At 38.3% G+C, this 21,828-nt stretch overlaps 1 protein-coding gene across 19 annotated transcripts in view; it reads left to right on the top strand.

The window, feature by feature from the left end:
• Window positions 1-21,828, top strand: part of ENOX1 (ecto-NOX disulfide-thiol exchanger 1) — a 358,280-nt gene that overhangs the window by 282,458 nt on the left and 53,994 nt on the right. For all 19 annotated transcript variants that reach the window (XM_072928853.1, XM_072928835.1, XM_072928826.1 and 16 more), the window contains 2 exons: window positions 8,486-8,592; window positions 11,863-11,980. In XM_072928853.1, coding sequence (XP_072784954.1) covers window positions 8,486-8,592; window positions 11,863-11,980 — 225 coding nt within the window. The remainder of the gene's footprint in view (window positions 1-8,485; window positions 8,593-11,862; window positions 11,981-21,828) is intronic.

Raw genomic sequence — 21,828 nt, 5'->3', positions numbered from 1 at the left:
CCACTTTTTAGTATTCTCATACTACCAAAAATTAAGCTGATTTCATTACAGATATTAAATGCATGCTGGTTAAAATTCTCTTAGCAGTCAGATTTTTTTATATACAATCATGCTTTCCAGAGTATTCTTTGAATTGCTCCACATTAATAACAACTTTTAAAAGGATTTTCCTGCTCTGTAATTGTCCAGTCTTACAGTCTTTCTTTTCTTTGCCACTGACTAATTCAAAAATATGAGCTTACTTTATGTGCAATTTTTAGGCCACCATTAAGCTCTTTGTGAAAGAGATTGAGTCATATAATGTGTTTTTACAGTGCAGCCCATTTCTCAGTTGGTGTCATAGAATGCCACTATAATACAAACATTAATTATTCATGTAATTAGTTACCACTATTACTTTCTACCTTGATGCATTTCTAAAAAAGAAAAAAGAAATTAAGTACAAAATAACCTCTGCAATCCATCCAGTTCCTTTTGTTAGCTCATTTAGTCACTGTGCTCTTGGCTTGTTTCTATACTGTTAATTTATCCAGTAAAGCTCAGCTGGATCTCTTTATTCTTTCTCGGTTGTCCTTCTATCTATGACATTTTCTATCTCATATACACATTCTCAAAAGCATGTCTATACAGGATGCTGTGGCAGTGACAGAGAATAGAGATGAAAGACTCCATTTTTATTTTTCCTTGCATTCTTGTGGCTCCTCCCTTTCCTTTGGCAGTATAACCATTTGTGGTTGCAATTTGTAGTATTTCACATAGATTATTTTTCTGTGTTTCATTTTCTTTGAATTTCTGCATTCCTTCCATTGTCTGTAGCTTTCACTCCACCTAAGGTCAATACAAATCTTGGTATCGATTTAAGAATGGACAGAATTTCAACAGAAGCTCTTCTGTTATTTTTCAGATGGTTTCTTGTTTGTTTTTTTAAATGTAGTGCATTAAATACACATGGTATTTTGCAGAAAAATAAAAGCACTGCCTTCCAAGAGATTTCAGTCTATTTTGACAACTCGTGCCACTTGCTTGAAATCTGCATTTCTCCTAGATGATGACACAAGGTTCAAGGCAAAGGAGCACATGGAAATCTGTGCTTATTTTGACTTGCCTTGCTAAGTAGAGACAGGGGTAAGGGCCTGATGCATCACAGAACTGAGCTGTAAATATTCTATGGAAATAAAGGATGAGGGAAGAGACATCAGGAAAGGAAGGAAAGGTGGTTTTACCCAAAAGGATGACTTGGCTCTGCATACCATGTGGTCTGCACATCTAAAGCTGTTCAGACTACTTATAAATGATTGAATAAACCTTATAAATATGAACAATCCTATGCAACTATAAGTGATTGAAATACTTGCTCCCCTCAGTGTGCACTAGACATGCTTCATGTCAAATCACTGAATTTTTCATAAATGCTATAGTTTATGACGATGATAGATATGTTATGGGGCAAGAAAAGACTTTTGGAAAGGGATAGACTATATGGGAGAAAAAGATGGACACACATAGAAGGAACAAAAATACAGAAGGACTTGTGATCATTTGCAGCACAAATGCAAACCGAGGAGCATCTAGAAGGAGGAAGCCATGGCAGGCAAGAGAACATAAGGTATGGCAACAGATGGAGAAGTGAATTTCACACATGAAGTGCGTGAGAATTTTTTTTATTTTGATTGCCAGTAGAGGCTATGTCTGTTGAAACCTTCTAATCCACATCTTTATCATTTTTCTACAGCAAAAGAAACCATATTATGCCCCCCAAAAAATACTGCCTTCCTTTTCTCTTAGGAACATTTTAATCTGCAAGATTCCTGCATAATTATTACTTCACTTAATGGGACCTGCAATGGCTTAACATCATTTATGATGTTCCTGCATTGCAGAGTTCCCTGGGAGTTCTCTTTTTTGGACATATTTACCAAAAATGGTAGTTCCCACTTTTGCTATTTTTAAATCTGAGAACTCAGAAGAAAGCTGTGCCTAACAATAAATAAAAGAAAGAACAGCTAATTAACTGCATCACTCTGGGGATGGTTTATAATCTTGTCAAGCCAATGAAGAAAGCAGCATTCATTTCATCTTCTTTTGAGTTGGTGGGGGGCAGTTGAGGTTTTTCTAGGGTTTTTTTCTGGTTATCAACACAAGGTCCATAAAGTCCATTCAGCAATGTAAGATGGTGATGTTGAAAGAGCAGGTACTGTGCATTTGTACTTGCCCTCCTGTGTTGTGCTGGTCTGATGTCAGGCTCCTGTTTATTGAGAAACCACATGAAGGTGAAGTGGTCTTGTTGAGTCCAAGTGATTTATCACATGGCACGGCGCCAGCCTTTGCAGTTACACCAAGCTGTCAGTTTCTCTGTTGTAAATTAAACCACAGTTTCATAACCTAAAAGATTTTCAAAGCTTAAATTGTAGATAGATTTTCTAGCAATACCTTGCAGGGCAAACTGGGCTCTCTTTAATTAAATTGTATTTTTTTTTTCAAAGTTTAACAGGGACCGTTCTATTTCTAGAACTATCAATTGTTGATATACATACCTCAGACAAGTTACTGCACAGGTTTCAGTATGAATCCTGTAAATTGGCCACTTTTAATATCCCCATACTGCCTCCTCTTTCACTGTTCCCCATTGGGTTCCTTAGCTGAAAGGAGAAAGGAAAACAATGGCTGCTGACACAGGGATTCGATATTCATACAAGAGCAGGGGTTATAGTAAGTGTTGTGGTATAAATACTTTTTTTTCCTTTGTGTATGTGGAAGGATCTCTTTATTGTATTAGAAAGAAGTATGTCTTCCTACATCACCCAGGTATAGACCATTGACTATTCACTCGGCCTCTTAATTACCCACACAAGCAGATGGACTAGGGCCAGTCTGAGTCACATGGAGCAGGAAGAGGGACCAAGCATGAACCCAGACACACACCCTGCTGGTCTCAAATGCTGTAGACCTAGTCAAAGGAAAAGGTAGATATAATTTAGAGAGAGGACATTCTAGTATTCAGGTAGGTGAGCCAGGGTAGGAGGAAAACATCCTTCTTCCTCTGGTAGGCCTTGTAATTGCTGTCTGCACTGCTGAGACCTCTGTACCAGGATGAGAGCAGAAAAGGTCAGACTGCTAGTAAAGGATGACCCCCCTGACTCTGTCTGCAAGATTAAATTAAGCTGAGCTAGGCAGGCTGGCCCATACTGTTCAGCTGTTAGAAAGTTGTTGCTCTGAGTCAGCCAGTGTTTTCCCACAAAGTATGATACAATTTAGAGTTTGATGCAGGCCAAGTAGTTTCCCAGAAAAGCATGTTTTTGGGAAGAGAAGCACTTTCACTGCAGGGACACTCAGCATGTTATGCCTGTTGGTTTCAGGGAACAAGAATGGTCACTGGTTGGTTTTGATCGCTAGTGCAGATGGAGTTATTTGGTAGAAGGGCAGGTTGAGGAATAGCATCCTTGCAAGCTGACCGCTACACAGAAAAACCATTTGGGAGATAAATCATTGCAGGCATCGGTCTCTCGGTCTGTCCAAAAAAGTGGCATGTGGGGATATAATAGTGAAGTCCTATGGTTTTCTCCTTTATCATGCTATGTCTTAACACAATGTCTTAAGGAACCTACAGGCATCTGGGCAGCACGTAGACCAAATTTCTCTGACAGAATTGCAGATAATTGTGAATTTTAAAAAGTTGGCTTTTTTTTTAAGAAACACAGCCAAACACAAAACTCCAACAAAATCAAAAAACAAAGTGGAGTGGCAGATGAGGTATTTTGCACAGCTGTCAAAACCTGTATCTTCATTATACAAATCTATAATGGCCTTTGCTTATGTATCCAGCTGTGGTACACTTTACTTTAGGACCCATCCCTTGCATTATCTGCAGTCTTCCCCAGGGTGATATTTCCAACTCATTTTTTCCTCTGCTAGTCAAAGGCAATCACATCTGTTTCTCCGTCTGTGGCATGTGAATTGAGTAACAGGGAGAAGCTGCAGTTTTTCAGCTCTAAAAGTGAGAAAGGCAAATTCTTTTTTTGAAAGTAACCATAACCAAAAGAATGAGTGTTTGGCTCAAATTAATTAAAATAATACATGTTTCATTACTCTGCAGTCTGTCTACCATTTCCCGTACCAATGTCACATGTCATTTACCTATGCACAATTTTAGCCTTGGACTTAATGATAAGTTCTGTTCAGCTCATTACCAAATGCCTTTCAGAACTGTTGCCAAAAATATTCTCTTCCCTATCCAAAACTGACCTGGAGACTAATTCATTCACTACAGCATCTAGCCTTGACTACTGTAATTCCTTGGTTTGCTGGGCTTGGAGCCAAATCGATTGGCAGACTGCAGCTTAGTCAGAATTCAGCAACAGGGCTTCTGACCCAAACCACGCCAACTCTATATCCTCCCTGTGCTGCGACTCTGTATTTGAAAAGCGTGTTATACATTTACTGTAACAGTTTCCTTTACACTATAATTTTATGGGTTGAATTTTTCTTTTACCCTTCATGTCAACTGTCACACTATTGCAGAATTTTTCTGTGCTAAATTGCCATATATTCTACTCTGACACTTGCAGTAATTTAGTGCAAAGCCCTTTTTATCCTTTGTCCTTAATTGGTGGAATTTGGAGCAAAATTTTACATGAAATCCGATTATTTTATCTGCCAGCCAAGACTTTTGTTTTTATTCTAACACTTTTTTTGGTTTCTATTTTGTTTCTTTTTCTATTATAAATTATATATATTAAAATATATAGTGTAAAATAATATGCACGGCAGCTTGTAATGTAATAAGCAAAAGAAAAATTGAGTACTTCTTAACCCCTGAACCAACAGATAAATTTCAGCCTTCACTCAATTATGTATGTAAAATAGACTGCTTGATAAATGTAATGCAGAGTAAAAGTATCCTCTCTACTTCTTAAACTGCAGATGAGGCTACACTTTGGTTCTCATTGATTTCTGTTTTTCTTTGGTAGTACAAGTTTTAAACATCTTGTATCAAATATTTTCTTGCCCTGGAGATATTCTAGTTTTCCATTTAATACAATCTTCTATGCAACTTCTGCAGGCATTTTTAAGAGATTTTTGCCGTTTTTCCTACTTTTTCTGCTTGCTTTTACTTTCTACTTGATAGCAATACTTTTTCCAGGTAGCATTTTTTATGGCAGCAGAAACTGAAGCTTAAACTTCCTATTAATTTACTATGAGCTGGTACCTCTAATAAAGTGTATTCCACTTGCATATCACTCTAGGCTTAGTTGTTTGGGTCTTTCTGGTTATTTATAACACAGCAGAAAAACAATTAGATAACAATCCTTTGTCCAAAACATGCAGTGTAAATTAGCAGCCACGGAATAAGTCATTAGGAAAGATGCAATTACTTACATCCTGTAAGCTATATTGATGGGAAAAACACGACATGTTATGGACAGTTCCAGAACAATGTGGTTTTTTAAATCCTAATTTAGTAAGGAAATAGCTTTGCATATGGTCAGTGAAAATTTGATATAGCATAGAACTCACTAACAGATGTTTGACAATGAATATTTCATGTTAGTTAATAATTCTACTTACCAGTCACAGTTGACACTATAGTGCATGCTGGAGTTCAAGTTGCTTTGGAGAGGTAGATATGACCTGTTACATAGTTTTAGAAGTTTCTTCCTGAAGATCAGAAATAATCTGAAAACCATGGTCAGCAGTGAGACTCAGATTAAGGAGATATCAGCCCAAAATCTGGGGCCTCTCTTTGGCCAAGTTTTACCCAGACACAGACAAAAAACAAGTTAACTGAGGAGTTTTTCAGCTAATATAAACCTTTCATGGCTTCTCCTGAGGGGTGAATCTACCATCCCTATGGGCTGTGTGCTGCTGGATCACTTACCCATGCAAATTTGATCCTTAGCAGGAGTGGGTACATCATGTCTTGTCTTCCAATTTCACAGAGCACAAGCGTTAGGCTAGCTTTAGGCTTCCAGGGTACCTATGAGAGGACAAATGAGTCTTGCTGCAACAAGAACAAACGTGGCAGAGCAGGTTTACATTGAATTGCTATCTCATAGCACACGAATGCAGGATTTTGGTGCAGTACAAAAAGAAGTGGAGGCACTTCCCTGTACTGTCAAACCATGGCCTTGGCTGCTGTTTAGCTCTAATGTAATTCTTGGAGACCTTTTATGTTGGAATTTGAAAAGCTTCATAGTCTAGATTGCTGTGAATATTGAAATTTCTGTACATACATTGACACTTTCTTTGAATAGAGCACTGGTATGTTGGTCCTTGATACATACTAATTTAGTATTCTCCTCTGCATCTTCCTTTTTATTATCCCTTGCTACCTGTTTCATAAAGTTTCTTTAAATGCCTTATTTTTTATCATGTTGTACTCATAATATCCTACCTCTCGTCACTTTTTTAATTCCAAAAAGTTAGGTAAGTGAAGAAGATCCTTTTAGTATTCACTTTGTCTATTGCAGTTATGCAAGAAAAAGCTATGGCATATTCCTAGCTTGTGTTTCCATTGAGGAAAGTTTCTGAAATTATCAGATAATGACTTTTGATAAATCTTAACACCTGTTAACAGAATGAAAATTAAACACTTTAAAGTTCAAATGTTTTTCAAAATTCAGATGATCTTATTAATACTTATTAGTGGAAAATGGCAAACCAGCTTCTCCTTGTATCTTTGTGAATCTTTTCTACTTGAATTTCCACTTGCAAACTGAAAACAGGTTGTTAATTAGGCAAAATTTTCTTAGCACCTGGGTCATCAACAGAATGACAGTAATTAAATTCTAGCCTCAATTTCTATACACATAATAATAGAGTGCTTTACCAATTTCATTCTTTTCAAATTAAGTGAAAACATATACACAGCATTACTTCCTTGATACATCCACTCTTCAGTCTAAGCAAGTTCTAATGGGCTTCTCACATCTACCTTTAAAAATTGAATGGATTACAAATGGTTAAGATCATCACTGTGGGTCTGAAATACTTTCTTTATTGTAAACTACCTATACTTATTCGTTTTTTAAAAAATGAATTACAATTATTTTCTGTGACTTTAGGAGGCAATTAATCATCCCTGAAAGAAAAACTTACATTCAAAATGTTGTCATTTTCTGGAATCTGAAAGCAGCCTTCAAAAGTGGTAAAAAACAGGGAATAGAAGAAATGTGCTCAAATGAGAGAGATTAAATTTCCATGCTAGAGGTGAAAGATACTGTTTCAGTAGGTGAGTTCACCATTTTAGGAAAGACAGGTTGCAATGTATAATAAGATTCTCTACATCTCTGACTTAGGGGAAGAATGAGAGAAACTCTAGATCAGCAAGATAAGGGAGCAGGACAGAGGGTGTTACAGCACTCCTGCCACCACTTTTCAGTGAGAGGAGCAAGAAGTGCTGCAAGCTGCAACTTGATAAAGAAAGGACATTGTTTCCACCCAGGAATCTAAAATAAATAAATAAATAAATAAATAGCAAAGAACCTTGTCAAAGAGTTGAAGCATTTTTCAGTTTGACTTCATAGGCTGGCACAGCTGCTCATTCATGAGCACAGCTGAGGTTATTTGTAGAAAATCTGGATTTATTGGTGTTTTCTTCAGGTAATTGTGTGGGATCAAGGCAACTTACATCTTGGCCAAATTATTTTTAGTCAGGTCACTGTTGTGGAAGGACAATTTTACTTGTAACTGAAATGAAGAGAAAGAAAAAAGTGCCGAGAGAAAAGCTTTCTCAACTGAAGATCATAATCATCCTAGAAAACTGGTCTAAATATTGATGTTTGGCTCCAGAACAAATTGATTAGAGTTGAATGAGGGAAGCCCATTTCACATCTGTTCTTCATCTTATATGAAAGAAAAAAGTGTCAGTTCATAGGCCATGGAGACAGCACTGATCTGCCACAGGTGAGCCTTTTGATACTGAGTGAAGGAGAAGCAGCAGCCACAGCCACAGCCTGCAGGGTTGATGTACCTGCAGGTGGAAGGTTTAGCCTCCTCCTGGTGGGAGGTTTAGCCCTTCCCACCTGCTGACAAGTTCCCACTATCAGATAGTCACCCTCCAAAGCAGAGCCTGCCTGCCCTCCATGCTTCTGTCCGTGCAGCCCACTCGTCTGTATGCCACTGCCACGGGAGAACACATGTCAGGTGGATGTCTCAAGGGTCATTTTGGTCACACACCTATTGCCACACACGCAAAGGTATGTGCCAGCACAGGGAGTGGTAGCAGACATCACGGGGAAGCATCTGCATGCCTGGTTCTTGGTGCATAGTTAAGAATTGTGTAGACTAAAGTTATGGAGACAAACTTGAAGGGAGACATCTCCAACATTGATACAATGTAAGTACAAAAGACACATCATTGGATGGATATTGATGATGTTGTTTCAGTAATGACATCATCCATAGACTCCTAGTGTCTTTGCTTTGCTTCTCTATAGTGATCACAACATAAATTGCTTGTCTTGTTTGACTTCCTTGTTCACCAAAGTTGAGCAGATTGTCGCCGTTTTCAACGCTTCTACCAGACAAAAAGCTTGGGACCATTTCTCGAAAGCTCAGCGAAAGAACATAGACATTTGGCGAAAGCATTCTGAGGTTGGTGATTTTATTTTTACTTTCTATCCATCATCTCACAGCTGGATTGACACAGAACGAGTGTGATTGTAGCTGGACATAGAGTATTTGGCAATATTTACAGCTACCATTTTAGCTGTTAAACAACTGGCCATTTGCAGTCTCGTCTACAGTATGAATTGCTCCCATTGCTCTCATTATGGTAATAGTCATTAAATAACATGAAGACAGGGAGCAATGTGTTTTTATTTTTCATGCAAAATTTGGGAAATCATTAGAAGATTATGTTTACTATCTAAAATAATGAACTGACATAGCAAAATTAGGAACAATATTTTCAAATAAGGAATTTAGGAGTCATCGTGATCTGTTTTTAAAAGAAGAATTCTGTGGCAAAGATTTTTTTTTTTTTCACTGTGCCATCTTATGTTCATTATAAGATGACTTTGAGTGAAAATAAAATTAAAAAATTCTTTCCTAAATATTGACTTAAGTCCATAACTGTGACCTATTCCTTCCCATTTGTTCTATGTTTATCTTTTAAAAAGTAGATACATCACTTGTGTTGATTCTAAGTATTCTGCTTGCAAAGAAACCAGTATAAATGTAATCATACAACCACACCGAGTTAGCAGTGTGGGACCATGCATGTGTGACTGTCATAAGCATGAGCAGAGGAAATGGGATTCTAACTCCCCTTGCTGTGAGTGGCAGCAACGGAAGTGCTAGACCTCATCCTGTGTTTTGGTCATCCAGCTTTCAATTTTAATTCAGTATATACGCTATGAGCCTGTATTTTAAAAAGTAAGTACCGCTGTCTTTGTTTTCTATCTTCTTCCTTTTTTTTTTTTAATTTTAATATGAGCAATTTACATACACTTGGTTTACCGCCATGTGGTACAGTGTGTTGATTGTTCCTATCACAGTCCTCTAAATGATTTTGCTCTGTCTCAGAATAAAAACTTTAGAAGGTAAGGTGCACTTATTTAATTATTTTGTAGTACACTTGTAAAATAAGTGTTGTACACTTAGTTTGAGAAACACTGAAGTGCTGTGATATAAATCATTTGGATAACATTTTAAGTGTCCATTAACTAATGCTAAATTACAGTTGAATACCAATGGCACTAAATGTAACATCTACATGAATACCAAATGAATACTTTATTATCAGTGCTATTATGGTGAATACAAAATTACTTCAATAATGGGACACTTAAAATAAAGTGTTAGCATAATTTATTGGTACAAACTGTATTTTGAATTTTGTTAACAAATATTTCATATACATAGTGGATAATGCCTTTGTTTAATTGAAAGTTGGGAAGTTGGGGATTGATCTTTGTCTTATGTTTTAGAGAAATATAAAAATTTGATTTGCTAGTAGATTAATTATACTAAGATCATCCCTTCTTAAACTAACTTTCTGTAAAGGGATGTGGTGTGTCATTCATTTGCTGGTTTCTATATATTTAATAAACTGAAATGTGTAAGAGTTGGACTTTCCAGATATATTAATTCTCTACTTATTTTTTTTCAAAAATTACTGCCTTTTGTTTTTCTAAGAGGAGGACAACTAAAACAATTCAAAATTATATAAACTATCTAGATAAACCAATATATTTTGGAAATGCCTGTTTTTTCAGATATGAAATGTGATGGAAATAAACTAAATTTAATATTTGATTTAAATTGTATCTTCAAAGATCTAATGATATTACCTGCTGATTTGTTTAATTACTCAATCATCTTCCAGTTTTTTCCTGAATTTAGAAAAACCTTGCTAGAAACCCAAGGCAAATAAATAAAAGACTTGAATACATAGATATTCTCCATAGAAAATTATTGACTTTGCTTATAATGTAGACACTGATACATCATGAACATTTGTCCACTAATGAGGGAGTAAATGTAAGTGGATATCTGCTCATATATGCAGTATCCTTCCCCAGAAAAATATTCAGGGGGCCTATTCCACTAAGGAATTCAGAAATGGCTTGCCAATTTCTTCCAAAGATGCTTCTGATTTCATTAGACACTGGTTGACAATTTAGCCTCTTAATAATTTTTTTTCCAAATTATTCCCCTGTAAAACACCCACTAATTAGGTTCCTTGCCTTTGCTGGGATTAATGAGCACAGATACATTTTTCAGAATATTTGATATCTGCCGATGAACCAAGGGTACAGCTCAAGAGAAACGCCTTCCCTTTTTTTCACGCAGCCTCTGCCTGACAGATTATTGTTAATTGCACAGAGCTATTGTCGGACTGCTCAATGATGTCTCCTCCTTCCACACGACTCTCCCTTGTTTCAAAGATTTCAAACCACCTCTTTGGGAATTAAGCTCTTTGTTGGCAGAAAAATTAGCTGTCTGCGAGTGGACAAAGCCTACACTAATCACAGTGCAGCATCCCCATGTTACACCTGACAGGATTATTAGGACAAAATAGAGTCCTCTCAATCTTCTCGGTGCTGCCATTAAAAAGGCAGCCGCTACAGCCTCGCCAGCTTTTCTACCCAGAACAAAGACCGTCTAGACTCCTACAAAGCCCGCGTGCCTGCGGATCCTTTTCCTGGTGACATGTGCGGGGCCTGCCTGCCCTTGCAGCAGTCACCCGGAGACCGAGCTGTCCCTGCTGCCGCTCGTTTTGGATCAAGATGCAAGGATTTTCAGGCCAGCGCTGTGGGACCGGGTCTTTTAAATCCAAGCCAATCTGGGCACAGGGACAGGGAGTGAGATTCGTTTGACCAGCATTAGGCACTTACAAATACACAGCTCTTCATCTGCACTGTCTGTGCTCGGCTCTCTTTGCAATCAGCAGAGAGAATGAGGCACTTTAAGGGTGCCTTTTAGTTAATACAACTTTTTGTGTTGGAGACACCTACATTTGGCAAATGAACTGTACCCCAGATGGCAGAAGGAAGCAAGAATTAGCTATCCCTTAAGCAAGCTGACAATCACTTTATCAGTCTGCTTTATACACCAGTTTTTAAGTATTATCCCTGCTTTTAAAACATTTTTCCTATGTTTAGCAAGCCTAAAGATCACTCAACAGGAAAAGTCACTTTTTCTCTTGTTTTCCATGAGTGTTACCATTGATAAACTCAGTTCTTTCACAGGAATAACTCCCTATGCTTCTGTTTTTATAAATATTCATACACAAATAAATATGATTACAATGATAAGTGATGTATAAGTAAAATCAGATCAGTATTTAAAACAGATACTAAATAATGCATAATAACTTTATGGAAGTTAATACTGACAAAAGGTAATTTTTGCTTTTAGGAGCTCCGAAATGCTCACAGTGAACAGCTCATGGGAATCCGCCGGGAAGAGGAGATGGAAATGTCTGATGATGACAGTGGTGACAATCCCAGTAAAAAGCTGAGAGTAGATGATTCAGGTAAATATATGCAAGTGTTGTTATATTACAAGCAAACAAAAACTTACATATGAGAAATGACATGTTAATACCTGATTATATAAGACAGTATCTTATTTTAAACCCTCATAAATTAGTTATTTGAATGATGCAAGCTGTCTCTAGGAGATGTCTGTCACCTGCAATGTTCTATAATGATGAAAATTCTCCAGTTCTGCCCTTGGCTGGAAGCATTATGCTTCCTTGCTGCACTCTCTGCAGCTTTGCATGACAGCATCTCATTCCACGGTAGAAACGAGTTTGTACTATGAGACCAGTTCAAGTTATGCTTTGGTCAGTATTCTCTAAATGTACCTTTCTTTGCAATGAAGACATAATAATCTGTAATCTCTATAAGAAATAGCATTTTAACTGTGGGGCTTTTTTGGTTGCATACTGCCCTATAAGGATACCTGTTTCACAGTATGGTACTGCATTCTGCATGAATTGGACACTCATTAGATGGCTATCATGAGTCCAAGAACAAGGGTGTATGTAATGTGAGTAAGAAAAGCAGCTTTTTCAGCCTTCTACAAATACTCTGCTATCCAGGGTGGACAACCAAGAGGTGGCTCAGAAGCTGCCAGAGTTACTAACTGGTAACATGATCTGAATGTATGCTTTACTCTATTTCTTGGCATTGGCTAATAATTTGTGAGTTGCTAACAAGGGTCTGCTTGTTTAGACACTCATATAAAGAATGAAATTTTCCGGAGCTGAAGCCAAAGCATGACTAGAAACTGCCAGGCAGCAGTGGATTTTCAGAAAAATAAAGACGGAAGGAATAATACGGAAATAAACTGAGAGTCTCCACTGATCTAGTCCTTTTCATATAGGCACCATAGTAAGAAAGGAAAGCACTTCATCCATTCAAAGATTTCAAGTCTTTGTATGCCAGTTGAAAGGTATGAATTCAAACTTACAGAGAGAAGAACTCTTTGGCTTCTTCTGTGACAGAATACTGTGTGAGGTTGGAGAGCCCCAGAAGAAAAGACCAAAGGAAGGAACATCATTCTAGCAAAGAAATTTTTACTGTGACATTTCTCTTAAGGGGAGAGTCAATATTTTTCCTGGAAGAAAAATGCAACAATAAAACCCGTAAAGGGCAGCCTTAATTTTTGCTAGGCTTATTTTTTTTTATTTCTGTTTTCTAGATGCCATTAGCAGAGTGTATGAAGCTGGTACAGTGGGTTGTTGCAGACCAGGAATTGCTAGAAATCAACATTTTTTATTACTATCTAATCATTTTACATTGACTGCGTCCACTCTCATTGAGAAAAGTCATTAGAACTAAGAACAGGAAGGTAGAGCCAGAAATACATATAGCCTTCATGACAGAAGAGATGCAAGAATGTCTTGAATGGTAATACTAACCAATTCAGCAGGTTTAACATATGCATGCTTCGGGCAGAGCTGGTCATTCATTTTGTAACACCACAGATAGGAAAGCATATTTGGTTTTCATGCATGAAAAAAGACATTACTGTCAAAAGTTTTGATATCTGAGATTTCTACAGTATTCTATCACAAACAATTTCAGATTATTTGTATTGTTATGATGTGGGCACTTGAGCAAACCCAGTAATGTGTTGCATTCTAAATCAAAATTTAGCAATATGAATCCACTTGAGTACGTGTCCATCATTGTTTGTTGTACCATTCATCATCCTCTTAACCTCAGTGGAGTTGATCCATCCTGCTGCATACATAGTCATCCAGTTCTCAAATAAATGTTCTTTCAACACTACACTCTCAGTTAGAGCCAGTGTATTTGGTTCTTCTGTGAATGACGATAGAGGGAACTTGGAATTAAACCAAAACAGCTATTGGGTATAAAACATTGGTAAATTAAAATAAACTGAAAAATAACTTACTTTAGTATTACTCTTATGAACAGAGATGTGATTCTTCTTTCCTTCTTCTGGTGGTTTTTTTTTAATTACTATTTGTGTTAGCTGCCTCCTCTTTTTCTTTTTTTTTTTCCTCTCTAAGTACGCCATTCCAGAGCCACCACTTTATCTCACTGGAGTGGCTATTTGTATTCACAGTATCCTCTGCTGTATGAAGAATGTCTTTTAAAGAGTCTTTTGCCACAAAGAAACCATCTTGCCACAGTAAGAAGACATTGTGACTTTCTTTATTTTTAACTGCTTTTTCATAAAAATTTTGTCTAAGAACTTCCTTGGGAAAAGCAAGACTTGAATAACATGAAGGTATTGTGTCTCTTCAGTTCAAGGACAGTGTGCACACATAAAGTTTTTAAGGTCTAAATCCAAAAGTAGCTGAAGCGATGAGACATGATTAATTGATTTGTATGGTTACAGAGCTCTGGACTGTGTGTTCTGCCGTTCCAACAATTTTCTTGAGGACATTATTTTCCAGCCTGCCCTTTTGGACTGTGTGAGCAAGACTACTGGGAAGTTATGGCCCCAAAGCTATAATAAGTGGCAGAGATTCCCTCAGGCTTCAACACCTGTGTCAGGTCTTTTTTTCAGTGATTTGCCTGGTTAAGTCACTGCTAGTACAAAAAGGCTTAATTAATTCAACAATTTAGAATGGGTTCTAAGGCCTCATTCTGTCTCAGTAAAGCATAGTTTCAGGAATCTCCCAGCATTATTTCTTCTCTCCTGGAAGAAAACACACTGAGTGCATCACGTCTTCTCACAGCTAGATAGTTAGAATGAAAACTTTCCTCTAGGATATCTGAAGATAAACCTATTAATCGCCCTGAGTAAAAGAGGATGGATTCCAGCCCCAGCATTTGAAAACATACTGCAACATATCTAAGCCCTGAGACTGTGAAGAAGTACTTCTGTGCACAAATGATTGTCCAGAGTTGCTGGACTTGGGCTTTCAGAGTGTTATGGTTTGACCTAGCTGGCAACTAAGTGACTCACTCCCCCAGCCCAGTGCAATGGGGAGGAGAATCAGAAAAAAAAAGTATTAAGTTGTGTGTTGACATAAGGACAGCTTAATAATTGAACAAAATATAATGATGATGATAATGGTAATAATAATATTAGTAGTAGTAATGATGATGAAAAGGAGAGAGAGAGATGGAAATAAAATCCAAGAGAAAGAAGTGATGCACAATTGCTCAACACCCTCTGAGCAATGCCTACCTTGTTCCCAGCATTTACTCCTCCTAGCCAACTCCCCCCAGTTTATATACTGAGCATGCTTGAAGCTCTGTGGCATGGAATACTCCTCTGGCTAATTTGGGCCACCTGTCCTAGCCATGATCCCTCCAGGCACACCTCCTCACTAGCAGAGCATGGGGAACTGACAAGTCCTTGGTTTAGAGAAAGCACTATTTAGCAACAACTGAAATATCAGTCTTCTCATACTAAATCCAAGACACAGCACTGTGACAGCTGCTAGGAAGAAAATTAACCCTATCCCAGCTGCCAGCAGGACACAGAGGAATGTTATAGGTAGCTGATACCCTAGTGCACAATAAAATCTGGGGATGAATACCTGTTATTAAGAATAGTTTGCATTTTCCTTTGGGTTGTGCTACATATTAAGTCATGCAAGAGATCAAATCATGGTGTATGTTAGAAACCGACCTTTATTTGGGAAAATTTGGTCTTGCAACAATCAGAAGAGGTCCACAGGGATGTGTTGCAAAGTGTATCCCTCCATTCTAGACTCAAATCCTCTTCTTTCATGTGCAAGCTGTGCTTCTGCTATCTATCCATGAACTTGATTTATTGACATCAGTGACTCAGTGGCAGAGCTGGAATGAGAACTGACATCTCCAATCTCCTAAACCTTTCTTCCACCCCCTAGTTGACATTGCAGGCCTGGGCCACTGCCTCCTGCACACAGACCTGCTAATCCAAGTGGTTTACAGGTCATTCTCCCCAGGCATAGTTCTGCAAGCTGAATCTTTAAGAAAAAGGAAAGCTTCGCTACTTGTTTCTTACTGTGGAAATCATCTCAAACTCCTGCAAGGATAGCCTGAAGAACCCCCTAGGGTATCCAATAAGTTGTTCAACTGTCACACATGCCTGATTTATAGGAAATCCTCACAGTTTCACAGACTAAAAGTCATTTGCATTCCAGTGAAAGCTGGAAAAAGGCTAACCTGAGACAGAGTGAATCTTCAGTTGTGGGAAGGGCTTTTTTTTTTTTTTTTTTTTTTTTCTCCCTGCAAAATTAAGCCCTTAAACAGTGATTTTTCTGCAATGTGGATTTTGGAGTTTGAAAGAGACAAGAGGATTGCTGAAGTAAAGCTGGAAGATTGCTAAGAAAAACATTTTAATGATGATTGTCAACGCCATTAATATATTTGAAAGTCAAGATGCAGCTATTAGAGCATTAGCTCAAGAGAAAAAAAGAGATTCATTGCTGGAGTCTAGAGGATATACAAAAATCTTCAAAATGATCGGGATTTATGGATGCTTCCTCTCCCACCTGCTGGCATGGGGAGTAAGGAAGCACATGTAAAAACCTCCGAAAGTGATTTTAAGAATTAGTAAAGATGTGTTTTGTAAAGAAGTGCTGAAGTTTGGTTAATGCCTTCAATGCCTGTTATTTTACTGTAAGGGGGGGTGGGTTAATCTTTTGCTTTTGCAGTACACAGCAACATGCCATTAATTCTAGCAACTCCAATTTCAGTGAGACAGTGGAGCTGGTGCTGCGGAAAAGAATGAAATGCATTGTGCTTGGAGAGGGGTGCAGGAAAGATAGTTGTGTGATTCAAGTGTTTGACTGGGGTCCCAGAGCTCTATGTCAAATCCCAGCTCCGCTACATATCCCCTGCCTGGACTAATCAATTAATTTGTATTATCTCAGTTCTCTAGTATCAAAAGGAGACAGTGGTTCTTCCTTTCATTCAGCCACTACCTGTTCTGTCCACATGGATAATAAGTTTCGTGGTATAGGCCTCCCTCCAGCTCAACAGAATTGCAATAGGCTACACACTGTACTCCTGGAGTATTTCACCACCATTGTACTACCTCTGCTGAAGTAGCTTAATAACATCTCAGAGGCTGTGTGCAAATAACAAATTGCAAGTCGTGTGATCTAAACCCAGTTTGAACATGTAAGATTGGCGCTGCTTTGCAAGTTAGGATGGACATCCTCCATGGTAGCATTTTCAAACATACCTAAAGTAGGTGCCAAACTTAAACACTGAAGTTGGATCTTTAATGCTGTCCTGAACTGATGTGTCCTGTTTGCAGCATAAGCTATGTCACCTGATGTAAGAGACAGGCTGAATAGTGGGCAGTCCATCTCACAGAAGAGTATAAGTTCTTGTGAAACTCAGTATTTGAAAATCCCAGCCTGGTCCACACACCATAAAACAGGCTTTGGGATATTGTTTACAAGTCTGTCTTGAAAGTTGCAAGCCTGGCAAGTCTTCAAGGACAGCCTGAAACAACACCATAGTGATCTCTGTCATGCTTATTCATCTTTTATCTGTAATTCAATCCTCCTTTTGCTTTCTCTAAGGCTTTTATGAATGCAGTGATACAGGAACTGTGGTTTATAGGTGGATTAAACTGGTAGGAAAGCTTTATATTGTTAAAACTTTGAATAGAAATCACCAAGGCCCAGTTGTGTGGAGCTGAGCTTTGGTTTTCCTTTGTTTCCAACTGAACCAGTGTCACAGCAGATCTCATGTCAGGTCTTCTTCCTCCTGATCTCAGAGATCAGATAATTCTCCCTTCCTTTCTTGTAAGACTAACTTTTTGGATTTATGGGAGATTTTGTTTCAAACAAAAGTGTGATTTATTTTCCTGTCATTACTCTCCATCCCATAGCTTCTTGGCATCAGATTTTATTGGTATTTACAAACCCATTATTTGCCTATTGTCCTTTAAAACACTTACTGATAAACATAATGTAAAATAACAAAACTTATTTACTTTAGAAATTAATGGGCTAGCATTGCTTTTTTTCCCTTAAATAAAGTGATACCATTTCAAAGCCATAAGCAGCTGGTATCATAAGCAGCCCTGCAGTGATAAACAAATAAACCCTGTCCACAGACGCCACCAACCTGGTTTTAGAAGCATTCTCAAAGAAAAAAACATATTTAAAATATGGGGCTCTGAATTGTCACTGTAGTGATACAGTCCCCTCTCTGGCCACAGAAGACAGCTGAACAACCCTTTTGAGCTCTGTGAGCAGAGTAACTTCCCTTCGAATGGAAATGCTCTGGGCACAGCAGACAATCAGCTTTGCTCCCTGGAACCATCAGGGATGATCACTAGAAAGCAGCACAAGATGATTACTTCCCCTGTGCTGGGAAAAGTCTACTCTAGTGTCTTTCACAGCATGCCAGTTCAGAGCTGTTATCATCAGGCAGGCTCCAATTTTGTGCCATAAAATGCATTCCATTTTTCCCACAGCTTTTACAAAAATAGGCTGAAGTTCAGGACGCATGTAGGTAGGGGCCTTATTTTATGCCCCTGGTTTTAAGTCCATTTGCCTCTAATAATGCTTCTTGCGCAGCTGAATTTAGCAGAAAAGTCTTGATGAATCAGGGCTGAATGTAGTTCCCGGGGAATAAAGACAGCCTTGTCCTGTCCCAGGTACTGGGCCAGTTCCTCTAGGCCATGTACAGCACATAGCCTGCAGGATGGAGGTCTCTGCTGGTCCTGTGGATGCAGCAGTGAAGGGGTTAATATAACTTCCAGATTTTGGAGGAAACAGGCACTTTAAAGACATTTTCCTAATTCGGGATGTAGGAGTATGTCCTGTGTACTACAAAACAAGTCTGTTGTGCTTTGATGCAACCACTGCCAGAAATACTATTATCTAGATTACAATTTATCAAGTTTTTGGGGTATTTCATACTGATAAGGTTTTATGCAGGATCATTACATATGAGAATAGATTTAATCCTGTTTTTAGTAAGCTTTAAGGACACTGAGGGATTATTTATGTAATAAGATGCAAAGTTGCTATGGAAAATGCTATAGCAACCTAACATCTTCACAGAACCAAGCAGCCACTTGTGACAGCAGTCTAAATTTACATTTATTTTAGTGCTATTTTATTGACATTCTTAGTGTTTCCTTTTGACAGCATGTTAAAATATGTTTTGCATTCATGCTAGAACAAAATTAACAGCATGTTGTTAGAATGAAGATGATGCTTATAATTCTTGAAGATAATTTTAGCATATTTCATTTTGTGTAAATAGCATTAAAATAATAGCGAAAAGATGCTCAGGTGCATCCCATCTATTTGTAATTGAGAAAACAATGTATATTGAAAGTAATATTTTACAAGTCAGTGAAAACTAAACTGCTTTTATTTGCTTCATATTGGAATGAAAATATTTTTAAGAAAAAATGATTTTGTTATTATAATTTATTTCAAATCCTATATCTTTTATTATAACTTTCTCAATTCAGGATACAGACTATAATTTTTCATTAGGTTTCATAAAACAGGACATCATTTCTAACGTGTAAACTTACAGTTTGATAGGGGATTGCCCTATTTAAATGGGACTTTTCTAAAACATAAGATAAAAATATACATTGCCCCTTAGGAGGTTAAATAAAAAAATAAATGTCCTTTGCTCATTGCAGTTAATAATGAAACTCACATTGAATTCAATGGGAGCAGAAGCAAGCTCTCTATATTGATTTTCTTCATCCCCCTCCATTAGGAGTCCTGAAGTGCGGCTGTAACATTGTTGAAGTGGGATGTTGGCAGCAAAATCAATAAAAAACAATATTAGAACATATGCTGTTTTCAGCTTCCTCACAATTTGATATGGCTTGTATTAGCATTCTTCTCCAAATTACATTTCATGCTTTCTATAAAGTGACCTTCCTTACAGTGCCCTCTCCAATATAAAACTTCTGTGCTTTTTCTTTCATATTTAGCCTTCAAGAGAATGAGAATTTATAACAGTGAAGGTGGTTGATTCTGAACAGAGCACAAAGAGCAAATTCCTTCAAGAGTGGCTTTTGCCTAACTGTTATTTCTGATCTCCAATGAAAGATCATTTCTGTTAGTGTTTGAACTGAGATCTAGGGGTTACATTTTCTTAATCATGCTGCCCTTCATGCCTTCTCGTTTTTAGAAGCCCTTCTCACCCTGGCATATTAGAGAAACTAGAGATATTGCTTGAGGGGGAGATTTAGGTGTCTTCTTACCTGCCACTATTTCCAAGAATCATCAGCCATTGCCAGCATGTCAGAGGAGATAATGATCAGAAAGCAGAGTCTCTTCTAATGTCAGTTTCTAAGCTCATAATTGCAGGTCTGGGGAGTGTTCTTATGTCGTGAGACATGCAAGGGTGGCTGAAGCTTCCAAAGCATTAAAAGCCTCCTTTTCAAAGCATGAATCTCCTATTTTCTCACATGTCCAGCCAACTGCCAGTCTGTGGTGTAGTTTCATGCCAGGACATAAAAACACACCCAGCAGAGTTCCTGCTTGATATTTTGGGGCTACAGAAATCCCCAAAATGCTGCTAGTTAGAGATGATGTTTTACTTTGGTAAATAGATCTTTGATTCAGGGGAGTTTCATGACACACTGCTCTTGTTTTGGATAAAGGCGATCTCAAGAAAATAATCTTCTTACTAATGACAAATATCCATAGTATAGCATTTTCATGACAAGTATATTGTGGGATTTGAGTCATAAATTTGAAGGCCAAGTGGATTCAAAGCTGCTTGAAGGTGAGTGATCTTCTTTTAGTCTTATTTGGGTTTAGATTTATGGAGGAGAGGAGAGGAGAGGAGAGGAGAGGAGAGGAGAGGAGAGGAGAGGAGAGGAGAGGAGAGGAGAGGAGAGGAGAGGAGAGGAGAGGAGAGGAGAGGAGAGGAGAGGAGAGGAGAGGAGAGGAGAGGAGAGGAGAGGAGAGGAGAGGAGAGGAGAGGAGAGGAGAGGAGAGGAGAGGAGAGGAGAGGAGAGGAGAGGAGAGGAGAGGAGAGGAGAGGAGAGGAGAGGAGAGGAGAGGAGAGGAGAGGAGAGGAGAGGAGAGGAGAGGAGAGGAGAGGAGAGGAGAGGAGAGGAGAGGAGAGGAGAGGAGAGGAGAGGAGAGGAGAGGAGAGGAGAGGAGAGGAGAGGAGAGGAGAGGAGAGGAGAGGAGAGGAGAGGAGAGGAGAGGAGAGGAGAGGAGAGGAGAGGAGAGGAGAGGAGAGGAGAGGAGAGGAGAGGAGAGGAGAGGAGAGGAGAGGAGAGGAGAGGATGTGAAATGAAAGCATGAAGACCTAGATACTGAACCATTTTATCCAGTTCTCTGGTGGTTCCAGTGTGTGACTCCTTGAACACTAGCATGCAGAAACGTGGTTTGTTTTCTTGGTCATGTTTTTTGGTTTTGTTTTTAAATTAGGATTTTTATTGGATTTTTTGTTATTTGTTTGCCTTTCAGTGGGCAAAATAGTTTGTGACCTTTTATTTATTTATCCAGCCCTCTAAATATTCGATACATTGCAAGTTTTATCAGGTTCAAGAACTATGCAAGCATGTCTTTACAGAACTTGGATCAAGTGATTGCTGGGCTGCTTCTGCAACAGCCAAGTGCCCACCACATGCATCAACCAGATACCTCTCTGGAGGTACTTGGGTGGGTGCTAGTTCTTAACACAACTTCCTTCATTGCTTCTTTGTCATATGTCAGATACAGACTATCTTCCTTCTTAAATTTTTCTGGAGACTAGTGAGCATTTTTAACAGTCAAGGAAGAACATTATAAAAAGCAATAACTCTCCCCGTGTTGTTCTGAGATAGTCATCTGTCTCATAATGTTTTGTTGAAAGATTTTGAGATGTCTGTGCTGTAAAACCTTGATCCTACAAACTACTCCCTGCTGGTTGGAATGTTTGCACTCACGTTCTTCTCAACACCTGCAGA

This window comes from Taeniopygia guttata, chromosome 1 (assembly GCF_048771995.1).
Source record: "Taeniopygia guttata chromosome 1, bTaeGut7.mat, whole genome shotgun sequence".
NCBI lineage: Eukaryota > Metazoa > Chordata > Aves > Passeriformes > Estrildidae > Taeniopygia > Taeniopygia guttata.
Note: the sequence above shows the minus strand (reverse complement) of the source record. Positions and strands in the feature narration are given on the sequence as shown.